General features: G+C 39.6%; 1 protein-coding gene across 1 annotated transcript in view; it reads right to left on the minus strand.

Moving 5' to 3' along the window:
- The window catches only part of ank2a (ankyrin 2a, neuronal), a 78,904-nt gene that overhangs the window by 40,339 nt on the left and 26,979 nt on the right, over positions 1 to 11,586 (minus strand). The window contains exons 7-29 of the mRNA XM_069168165.1: positions 11,013 to 11,036; positions 9,749 to 9,847; positions 9,333 to 9,431; positions 9,053 to 9,151; positions 8,733 to 8,930; positions 8,045 to 8,143; positions 7,827 to 7,925; positions 7,573 to 7,671; positions 7,127 to 7,324; positions 6,860 to 6,958; positions 6,549 to 6,647; positions 6,102 to 6,299; positions 5,741 to 5,839; positions 5,194 to 5,292; positions 4,946 to 5,044; positions 4,747 to 4,845; positions 4,554 to 4,626; positions 3,731 to 3,857; positions 3,472 to 3,550; positions 3,268 to 3,371; positions 1,771 to 1,806; positions 308 to 532; positions 85 to 183 (exon numbers count right to left, since the gene is read on the minus strand). Coding sequence (XP_069024266.1) covers positions 85 to 183; positions 308 to 532; positions 1,771 to 1,806; positions 3,268 to 3,371; positions 3,472 to 3,550; positions 3,731 to 3,857; positions 4,554 to 4,626; positions 4,747 to 4,845; positions 4,946 to 5,044; positions 5,194 to 5,292; positions 5,741 to 5,839; positions 6,102 to 6,299; positions 6,549 to 6,647; positions 6,860 to 6,958; positions 7,127 to 7,324; positions 7,573 to 7,671; positions 7,827 to 7,925; positions 8,045 to 8,143; positions 8,733 to 8,930; positions 9,053 to 9,151; positions 9,333 to 9,431; positions 9,749 to 9,847; positions 11,013 to 11,036 — 2,549 coding nt within the window. The remainder of the gene's footprint in view (positions 1 to 84; positions 184 to 307; positions 533 to 1,770; positions 1,807 to 3,267; positions 3,372 to 3,471; positions 3,551 to 3,730; positions 3,858 to 4,553; positions 4,627 to 4,746; positions 4,846 to 4,945; positions 5,045 to 5,193; positions 5,293 to 5,740; positions 5,840 to 6,101; positions 6,300 to 6,548; positions 6,648 to 6,859; positions 6,959 to 7,126; positions 7,325 to 7,572; positions 7,672 to 7,826; positions 7,926 to 8,044; positions 8,144 to 8,732; positions 8,931 to 9,052; positions 9,152 to 9,332; positions 9,432 to 9,748; positions 9,848 to 11,012; positions 11,037 to 11,586) is intronic.

Below are 11,586 nucleotides of genomic sequence, written 5' to 3' on the forward strand. Positions count from 1 at the left end.
AAAACTGGACAAAGTGGAAAATATAAGGGTGGGCACGTGACCAGAATTCCATGGGGGTAGGGTATCCCCCTCCCATGGTCCTACCCGAGGAACTTGGTTCCTGGAGGACCCAGCTGCAGGATACGACTGACCAGGCTCTCACCCTCATTCAGAGGGGGTGGAGCTGTAGGAAGGTGGAGCTTACTGATCCATACGCAGCACAGAGGAGGAGTGAAGAAGAAAGTATGAACTCACCACACAGCGAAACACACTGACACAGGAAAATAGTCACACACAGTTTACTATACACACTCAAACATACACTCACCCCAGGAACTGGGCTCCGGTGGGTCCCACTTCTATGATGCGACCAGCCAGACCTTCACCCTCCACCATAGGGGGCATAGAGGCCAAACGATGCCTCTTCACCAGCCTGCACGTCACCCGTGTAGGTGCAGAGCACTTTCTTGGTGGCACGATGATTCGCAGGCCATTGTGACGGCAACCACGCATAGCTCCGCCTCTGGCATCAACCATGAAGCTGACCAGGAAGCTAAAGACAAAGCCCCGGCGTTCTTAAGAAAATTAGTTGACAAAGACTCAAATAATAAAAGCAAAATTTCTGCAAGAATGTTTAGTCTGTCTGTCAAACTTCATGCAGACAAAGCAAATGAGGCAACTAGGCAAAGCAAAGGGACCGTGGACAAGGTTATTTCTTGAGGATTCAGGTGTCAAGGAGCAAATAGGTATGAACAATGCTTCAAATATTACAGGACATGTCTTCGGGCAAGCAAGCGTGTACAGGAACACCCACATTTTGTGTGTATGAAATGTGAGTACAAGTTGGAGATTACAGGAGCTGATTAGGACATAGGATGGAATGGTGTCAGATCAGAAAAGGATGAACTTGTTTACATTCTACGTTCTTCTTAATGTAATTACAATCTCATTAAGAACATACCAGAGCCTACAATGAATTGATTGAACTGAACAGGTATTATCTGTGTAGCCTGTATTAACTAATTCCTGTGTCATAGACCTCCACTGTTGTTCAATAACTGTGATGAACAAATAAAAGAGGCACAATGTTGCACCGGATGACATTTTACTTTGTTAGGTTATACAATTTTTTAAATTTTTTTTATCCCTGTTCACCAAACAGGTATTAATACACAAATAAAAAAAAAAATAATAATCACTCTGATTCCTCCTATATGAGTAACATTTGCTAAACAGGCTGTTTTATAAGTTACTGAGATTTTTATTGATGTAACTATTCATGTCTAAACAGATGTTAAACGATTTTTGCCTTCAGAAAGGACAAACTGGATTGGAGCTTAGAGGAAGTTGGTATGCAGAAGTGTGTTACCATATTATTAATTGAATTGCATATGAGTTGTTGACAACAAGAAAAATAAAGGTATGACAACAGCCTTATTCTGTCAAACTTAGATCTGGCTGTCATAAACACCTCACTGTGTACTCATGTTACCTATACTACCTCAACATAAAGTGCTGTTATATCATATATTTATTATCAATAAAAACCTAAATAGCATATTGGGACTATGTTTCTAGATCCTGAAGGTAAAAGGAGTCAGATCTGATTCAAGGGTTATAGAGCATCTCTAGTGAACAAAACCTGAACTCAGGGAAGGTAACGTCATGCATTATGAAATCATGCAGAGAAATACGATGGGAATGAGAAGGTCAGTTAATAATAAGTGAAGGAAAAAAGTAAGGATACATATGAGAGAGGAAAGGGAAAGTAGCTAAAATAAAGAGTATCACCTGCTGTTGTCATGGTCTAGGCATGGAGAGGAACGGCTAGAAGCAGAATACAACAACAACAACAACCACAAGAACAACAACACACACAATCACAAACACAGCCAAGATAAGAGAATGCACAAATAAACAACAAGAGTATAAACAGAAAGAGAAAGAGAGAATAAAGAATGAGTAAAAGTGAGAGAACCCAGACCAGACAGAAGAATACACAGCAGCAAAGATAAAAGAAGGAAGGAGAAAACACAGATGAAGAGGACTGAAAAGTAATGCGAGTATGAAATTAACTATGATTTGAAGGTGACTCATATATACTTAATAATTTAGAAAATTACATGAAAGATGAAGTCTCCATTTCAGAAATTATAAACATCTTCAGGGTCCTATTTTTTGTAGTAGTGCAATGACCAGTGCAACCAGTGTCCCAACTGTCTGTCTTTCTAACCCTGAAATTTGCTTTGCACAGACACAGCGTCGATGTCACAAGTAAATGCAAAGTAATGACAGAATTAAGCTTAAAATATATATATATAAACCATTTTATTTAATCACCTGCCAACCACCAGATGTATTTAAAACTTTACAAAAATATCAATGTGTTGTATTTGTGATTGGTTGAGCTACTTCAAATGATGACACCAGTAATGTGACTAAAGGTAAAAATATAACACCCTTCAGTTTATCTACAACTTCAGCAACTCCTTTGTCACATTACCTTGCTGCACTTACATAGCAGATGCATTTGGAATCTAAGTGGCCAAGATGTTCAGCTTTGCACTAAAATAGGGCCCTTGGCCTGAATCCAAATTTCCACCTTCCAGCTTTACAGACAGGATTTGGTTCACTGCCGTCATGTCTAATCTGTAAAGGGGCTTGGCTGTGACAGGATCAAATGGACTGAGACAAGACTTTAAGACCTTATGTGTTTCCATCAAAATTAATTGAAATTTTGGACTCTGTAAATATTGATATTGCCAACTTATGTGTGATATTAACATTTCTATTTTATTACATAAAACACTTTCCAAGAAAACAGACCGAAATTTCCCTCTACTGTTTACACACTTATGTATATACTGCATATAGCCTGAAATAAAAGCTCAAGGCAGTTTCTACTTTTGTCTTATTGCCAGGTTTTGATCTCAAATAAAATGCTGCTAAAATAGCAAAAATATAAATTTTCACTTTACACTTAAATTTTCCCTTCCATGAACTCCTTAATTTTTTTTAAATTTACATTGTTACAATCATATTACTATGTGGATAGTGGATAATTTTCCAAGCGAAGTCTGGTAAAGTCTGCACCCCAAGCCGACTCTCTGGAAGTTCACAGAAAGTCCACATAACCCCTCTTGTGTTTTGATGAAATGGAGATTTGGGCATGTCTTGTGCCTGTTAATTCTGCAAGCATGTGAACTCTGGACATTTGGATTCCACTTTAGCACAAACAAACAGTGTGAGTGTGTATGTGAGGTTCTGTGTGTGTCTGTGTTTGTATACCCAGAGTGAAGCAGACTGGAGGACAGCACGACATTATCAAGATGTTCAGCACCCCAGCTCAGACGGAACGAGTCCTTTTCATGCTCTTTAGAGAGTGCTGACACCTACAGACCAACGAACATCAGCAGGTCGGTTGGAGCCACCAAAGTCTAACAATACCTCAGGGAGGTTACACCATACACTTTTTGTTTGCTTTTTCCTCACCTGGTGGCTTGTAAGCATGTCCTCAATGAGAACTCCCTCTCTCTGGGGGAAACTTTGGTGGATGGGAGTGTGCTGGGGCCTGTTGTGAAAACAAGGTGGATTTTCTGAGTGTCATTGGATGTGTCTGTATGTTTGCATCTGCATGATGTCAGGTAGGTTAATGCGATATCAGTGATGAGTCATCACATCACATGTGCTGTCATTTATGCAGTTACATGTACAATTTTTCTGTTTGTTAAATATGTGTGTTGTTTGTGACCTGTCCAGGTTGTGACTCATATAGCTGAACCCGTCCAGATAGTGTCCTGGCAGAGAATCATCTCCCAGCTCTCGCAGGTCCTCTGCTCTCAGATATTCTCCTCCATCACCTGTCATAGTGTCCTCACCTGGGAAACAGATATAATACAATAAAAAAAGTGTCAACAATTTTGATGTTAGCTTTGGGTGAAAATTCTCCAGATTTCGTTGCTACTATCAGCTCATTCAGCCGTAATCATCATGACTGTTATGATCATGTCCACAATCCCACCTCCTCCAAAAACATCATGCAGTTAGTTTTCACCAGTTAAAGTCATTGACACACATTCAACTGAATTGTGATTAAATCCTTTAAATCACAAAATGTTAGATCAAAGACCATGCTTATATAAAATAGACTACAAACATATGTAGTTCATTTGAAAGTAAAATGCTGAAGACAAAATTCTCATTATTATTTTTGTTGTTGTTGCATAAAGTAAATGTGATACTGCACACCAAGCTGGAGGAGCAGAGCAGACATTTTGCAATACCTTCCAGCTCCACAGACATCTCAGATAATGGCTCGTCCTCCAGCCTCAGAGCTATGGAACATACAATTTTAAGACCCACTGCATAACCTACTATACACAGCTTTTAAAACCACTGTGCAAAGGTAAAGACAGCTGGCACTTTTTATTCAAGGTTCATCCTAAATTGCTTTGTCTGATGATTTAAGCAGGCTAAAGAAATGTAAGTTTTTTTCCCCCTGTAAAACAATGAGCTTGATCTGTGCCAGTCGCACAGTAAGTTCTTTTCTGCTTTCACTGTTTAAAGTAACTCACCTTCTTCATCCGACACATCAAGGATCTCAGTCATGGTCTCTGGAACATTGAGCTTGTGTTTCTCTGTCACCGTCTGTCGCAGTGATGGAAAAAGACAACCAAAATAGAAAAACGTTAAATTGGATCTTCTGGGAAACATAGGATGAAACTTTCCAGACTCCAGAACTGGAAACTAAAGATATCCCAAGATTACCGTTGTGGTTGTGATGACCTCCTCAGTGACGACTTTAAGAGTGTCCACCACAGAGATGTAACCCAGACGTTTGGCAATCGACAGAGCAGTGTTTCCATTCTAACGAGGAGAAGGACATAGAATTTGTGTAACAGACCAAAAGAATGAGAAATTTTACACAATGACAAGGAATAAATGCACATGCTCTGTTCTGACTTACGACCGTAGTTGCGCTGGGTTTGGCCCCGTGTTGCAGCAAAACATTGATTATGTGTGTATTCCCTTGTTGTGCTGCCTGGTGGAGTGGTGTGTAACCATTCTGTAAAACAACAAGAAAAGAGGTGACAATATTTTGCTTAGTTATTGTAAAAACTAAAATAGAAGTCATTTCAACTGTAATTTTAATTTTGGCCTTGCAGTTATTGATTGAGCAGTTTGTATGTTTCAAATTTAAGATTTTAATCCTACCTTGGTTTTGGCATTGACGCTAGCACCTTGCTGTAACAGGAAGTTAACTATCTTGAGATTTCCATAATGACAGGCCACGATCAGAGGGGTATATCCAAGCTAGAGTGTTGAGAGGAGGGAAAAAACTATTATTTCCAAAAATATCTGATTTGTTTTACTTAATCAAAGTGATACCTTATGAGGAAGGAGTATACTTTGAAAATAGTCTTGAAAAAAATTATGAGCACTACTTTGACTTATGACCAGATTGAAATGTGACTGCTAAGTGTGTTAACATTAAAGCCCTGTGAATATGTAATACAGATATTGTTATGCTTACAAACAGTCAGTAGGTGGCAGATATGCTGAATTTGCATGCATGTTTATCTGAGTCACATTTAAAATTTTCTGGTAAGCACAAACAGTGAATACACTCAAACTAAGATACAAAATTCACACAGGGACATTCATGTTGGTTAGCTTTTGTGCACCATGCTATAATGTTGCCCTTACGATTGACTAGTTTTGGTCTGTCTATGTTTTTTAGTGTTTCTCTGTGTGTTTGTACTTTAGTTTGCTGGTCCAAGTTGGCATCATGTTTGGCCAGTACTTCTGCTGCATTGACTCTGTCTTCTTGGGCTGAGAGATGCAGAGGAGTCAGTCCGTTCTGTAATACATAAAGTACAGTGTTTATACAGTCACTGTTCTATGACAGACTATAGGTACAGTACATGTTTCTCATCTGTGGAAGTTGCAGTTGGTGTGTATGTCGTATGAGCTGAATTATTTATATCACTGTAACTAAATACTTGTGACATATTCTTAATGACTTATTTACATAAAGCTTAAATCACAGTTCACTGTGTCTGTGCAACTGGTTTAAAATGTTAACATAAACAGCAGTAATAAAGCTGGGTTTTGTGTGTGACCTTGGTGGCAGTGTTGACGTGAGCTCCTTTGCCTAGCAGCAGGCTGGCCATCTCAGCATGTCCTTCCTGGGCTGCCAGGTGTAGAGGGCTGACTCCCTGCTTGGTTAGAACATTGGTCTCTGCTTCGTACTGCAGCAGTGCTAAAGCAATGTTTGTCTGGTTCTTTTTGGCTGCAATGTGGAGAGGAGTGTAGCCATTCTGGACATGGAGGAAGATAAGCAGTTAAATACTGTGATAACAATCTAACATCAATGAGAAAGGGATTTTAAACATCACTCTCGCTTATTATCATGCCATCGCTAGTCTAACACAACACTATCAACAAGATAACAGCATATTTCCAGGGTTGAATACGTTGTGGTGGGTTGAGGGAAACTATAGTAGAATGCATCACATGTAAACAATAGTGTTTCAAGTATTTTTCTTCTTTAAAATCCTCTGTCTAACCTTTGCGGTAGCATGAGGTGTTGCTCCTTTATCCAACAGCAGCAGAGCCACCTCTTGGTTATCATAATGTGCTGCCACATGAAGTGGAGTTAAGCCATTCTGTAAGAGAAATCGTTTGATCAAATAACATTTATTATGAAGCATCATACCTTCATGATTTGCCTGTATCTAGCTTCCTGCATTCTACTCAGTAATGAGTTTATGTCAGAGATACAAATTACTCCGAGTCAGAGACCGAGTCTCTCACTGAAATCAATTTTGTTACCCTCAGAGCTTGTTTGAGAATCTACATCTATGTATATTCAGCTCACCTTGCCAGCGTCATCAGGAAGCGCTTTGCGTTGAAGGAGAAGTTTTGCTACGTCGAGGCTTCCATATTTTGCTGCTACATGTAACGGAGTGAATCCTTTCTATAAACATAAAAGGGACAAAAATGTACAAGTTGTACTTTAAACATTCATTTCCAAACTGCTTTGCATCAATGTTTAGCTGAATATTTTTTTTAAATGGCATCCATTAGGACGCTCGTACAATATTTCACCAACTCTGTATGTGTCACGCTCTACCTCTCTGCTCACCTTGGTGGCCATTGAATGTGAGGCTCCGGCCTCCAGTAGCACGGCAGCGGTCTCTACTTGGCCCTCCCTGGCTGAGATGTGGAGAGGAGTGTAACCGTTGGTGGTGGCAGCATCCGGATGGGCCATGTGCTGCAGCAGAAGCTGTACAATATCTGTTTTCCCTAAACGGGACGAAATGTGGAGGGGTGTTTGGTCCTCCTGTGGTTGAGGGATGAAAAGGTTGTTTTATCAAAGAGAGAAAACTAAAGAAGAAAAAGAAATGAAGTACTGATGTAGATGCAGTAGAATTGGACAAAAACAGACATAGTGAAGCCAGAGCTGAGGCAGGTGACATGAGCCAGGAGTATGTTTATGCAATCCAGTGAATGAAATATACTTATTCATTTATGTACAGAGGAAAACAACAAACAACATACAACTCTGATGGACTTTGACAGCTGACTCACCCTGGCCATGGCATCCACCAACGCTCCGTTTCTAAGCAAACAACGAACCACTTCCATCTGACCTGCCCGTGCTGCCATGTGGAGAGCTGTCTCACCACGCTGATGTGCAAAGAAAGAACAGTCATGAGCATTAAGACAGTGCTGAATGAAAAGTATATAAAAGAATAGCTGGAGGTTTTTGCACTGAGAAAAATGACTCTTACTATAGGACAGATATGACTACTGACCACTGGGCAGAACAAATTACTACTCACAATGTTACGGACATCAGGAGAGGCTCCATTCTGCAGCAGAAGTAGCACGATGTTGAGGTGACCCATGAAAGCAGCTACGTGGATGGGAGTCAGCCCAGACTAGAGTGGGGAACACAGAGATCAAAATTAATTACAAATTTACAACAATGTGAAACAGAACAGGTTAGCTACTGTATCTACACATGCTCTTCTGAAACATTCAAACAAGACAGTCTCACCTCGGTAATTGCCTGGATGGAGGCGCCATATTTGACCAACAGTTCCATCACCTTCACTCTGTTCTTCTTACAAGCGATGTGGAGAGGAGTAAAACCATTCTGGTGGAGAAAAAAAAAATCAACACTCATATAATACATAACTATATGATCTCAAGTTAGAAGAGCAATTTTCTTCTTTTTTTTTTACTACACATCAATTTTAAAATCCTTATAAAGCACTAAATTCCAGACCCCTCAGGTCATCTTGAACATTTTTACTCAGTGTTCACCAAATCAAAACCAAGCAAGGTGAAGCAGTTTTTAGTTTCTCTGTTTCCCACCAGCAGAACGAGCTTCTTGAATACCCGAGGTCTGCTAAAACTGTCAGCTCATTAAGGGATTAAAGTGTGAGTGCAGTTTTAATGTCTTGTACTTGATGCCTCTGTAAAGCACCTTCATCTGCCTTGTATCTGAATGGTGTTATATAAATTAACTTGCCTTGCCTTACGCATCCTGTATCTTAAATTTGGTTTTACATTTTATGGAAGGAGACTGACTTTCATTTATAAATTGCATATTGTAAATCACTAGATCTATGACCATTAGTGTCATTCTTCCTGTCTGTAAACGTGCATGTGCTTACACAGTATTTATGAGTCTCTGTTAATGACTATTCTAGTGGTAATGTGGCTGTTTTTTGAATCCTTACCAGTGCTCGAATATTGGGATTGGCCTTCTTGTCCAGGAGTAGCTTGGTGACTCTGTAGTGGCCGCAGTGAGCGGCGACATGCAGCGCTGTGAGGTAGTCCAGTGTGACATCATCAACAGGCGCTCTGTGCTGCAGCAGGAGTTTCAGGCACTCTATGTGGTCCCCCTGGGCTGACATGTGCAGTGGGGACAGTCCGTTCTGTACGAGATCGATGAAAAATGACAGAGAAAGCAGTATATTGAAGAAAGCAGTGGCGGACAAGAGAAGCAAAGGGAAGAAAAAACTGCAGGTACAATATATTGTGAGCTTGAGATCAATACCTTTGTTCTGGCTAAGATGGGGGCTCCTCTCTCCAGTAGAAGTTCCAATGCTGGGTCATGTCCACTCCTGGCTGCACAGTGCAGAGGTGTCAGACCATCCTGTGGGACAATCACACAGACCCAGATAAAGGCACAAACACACAAATATACACACATTAATCCAGTTTGTCTGTTTTGACAAAAGAGAAATTTACAAATGCTGGGCACACTCTATTTAGTAATCACTACAGGTTAGCAGCTGAATTGTAATTGACATCCAGAGTTTAAATTTGAGTTTTACCCTTGTTTTGGCATCTATCTGAGCCCCTCTGTCCAACAGCAGGGCCACCATGTTGGTGTTGCCTCTCTTGGAGGCCACGTGAAGAGGAGTTATTCCATTCTGATAAGGCAGATAAAGAAATATAGTTAATTTTACCACGCAAACACAGTACAAATCCCATTCCCAAAAATACAATGCATAATTGGGTATTGTTATGTGAGTGTTATTTTACAGGAAGTAATGGAATCTGCTTTAACTTTTGAAAGGCTAAAGGTAAATGTAGTTATTAGAGGCATAGATAAAAAGGGAAAGTTATGATGGTACATAACAACCTGCTGTTTCAAATCGAAAACGACCACACGCATCAAGTTTTGATAGAAAGAGTTGGACAAAGACGAAGTATCTTGATTTGCTAAGAAGTAGAAATGGGGTTCTACCCTAGCAGTGAAGTCAACAGCAGCTCCTCTGTTCAGCAGCAGGGTGGAGACATTCACGTTACCATAGTGAGCCGCGATGTGCAGAGGGGTGAACCCACTCTGTTTAAGACAGACAAGGAGAGAGCAGGGAGGAATACAGGGAGAGGGGGAGGGAAAGAGGTTGAAGGGCAAAACAAGGAAGAAACAGAAGACTGGTTGAAACAGCAGGTGAGGGAGACAAGACAGAAAGAAAGAAAGAAAGAAAGAAAGAAAGAAAGAAAGAAAGAAAGAAAGAAAGAAAGAAAGAAAGACAGAAAGAAAGAAAGAAAGAAAGAAAGAAAGAAAGAAAGAAAGAAAGAAAGACAGAAAGAAAGAAAGAAAGAAAGAAAGATTTTCTGTGGTATACACAGGGACGAAACCTGACTCTACTGAAGCAGTATTATGATGAGGCAGCATGCTGAAAAAAGGAAAAGCATAAAAAATGAGCATAACCAAAAATAGCACATGCAATACATAATACATGCAAAAATGTTTTTTTGCCATGCTTGCTAAAAATTAAAACAGAAGGTGAAAAAAAAATCAAAACCGTCTTGTTGTTGGATACTACAAAAGGTAAAAAAAAAAAAAAAAAAAAAAAGGCCATGGAGAATCAAAACTCAAATACACGGAGCAACGACATGTAAGCTCACAACTAAGTTAAACAGCTTTGACGGACAAATGGACATTTATACATAAGCTCTACATATGAATGTCTATGGTACATAATTGTAGGTGGGATCACTCCTTACCTTCCCATTCTGATAGACATGGTGCAATTTAATTAAGAAACAGAGTTAACTTAAAGATCGACAACGTGTGTGAGAAGAAAAACAGTTGTATCAACATGCTCAAAAGTACTCATGCTGTGGGTTACGCAGAGAAAAAGAGTAATAAACAAAGAAGTAAAGTTTACTATAATGCTGTCAGTGTTTTTTCTAAGTATGAAAATCTCTAACACTGATGCATTTAAAATATTTAAAACTATAGAGAAATGTGAAACAAATCCTCAGTAAACTATCGTTCTATGGGAACTATAAATACAACACGTTTTACTGTCAGCCATGCAGTGTGTAATACAGCATAGTCAGCTCCATGCATTCAGATTAATGGTTCATAATTCTGACATGCAGGATTTCCCTATGTCAGACAAGTCCCCATTAAGTAAGGGGAAAGTCAGGACAACAGAGCTGAAAGAGATGGTCAATGACAAAAAAGAAAGAAATGAAGAGGTGATGAGTCTGTATACCTCCGTGGTTCTATTGACCATCATCTGGGTTGGAACGCATAGAGAGAGAAAGGGGGAATAGGGTGTAGGGTTGTTAGGGAAAGGACTTATTACAACATCCATATAAAACACAGGGTAAGTTTATTCAACAATTAGAGAACAAAAAGCAAAGACAAGGAAGCACACAACAAAGTACTTCAAGGGAGGCCTAGTTTTATTCAGTGGTGGGGAAAGTATTCAGGACCTTTATGTAATGTAGAAATACTACATTACAAGTAAAAGTCCTGCATGCAAAATCCTATTTAAGTCAAAGTACATAAATATTAGCAGGAATTTTATTTAAATGATGAAAGTAAAAACACTGGTTGGTCCCTCTGACTGATATACAGTATTATTATATATGAACTTACTGGATTTAAGGACTGGAATGAAGCATCAGTGTGGCAGCAGCATGTTACTGTTGATGCTGCTGCCGGTGGAGCTAGCTTGAACTATTTTATACAGTTTTATGTTCAGGAATAGCAGATAAACGGGAGGGGTTGTCAGATGATAACTGGGAGAGGAAAGAAGAAAAGCCAAAAGTTCTGATCCACAA

The sequence above is a fragment of the Embiotoca jacksoni genome, unplaced genomic scaffold, assembly GCF_022577435.1.
Source record: "Embiotoca jacksoni isolate LCO1_2020_lvr unplaced genomic scaffold, fEmbJac1.0.p SCAF_4, whole genome shotgun sequence".
In the NCBI taxonomy this organism is placed as follows: domain Eukaryota; kingdom Metazoa; phylum Chordata; class Actinopteri; family Embiotocidae; genus Embiotoca; species Embiotoca jacksoni.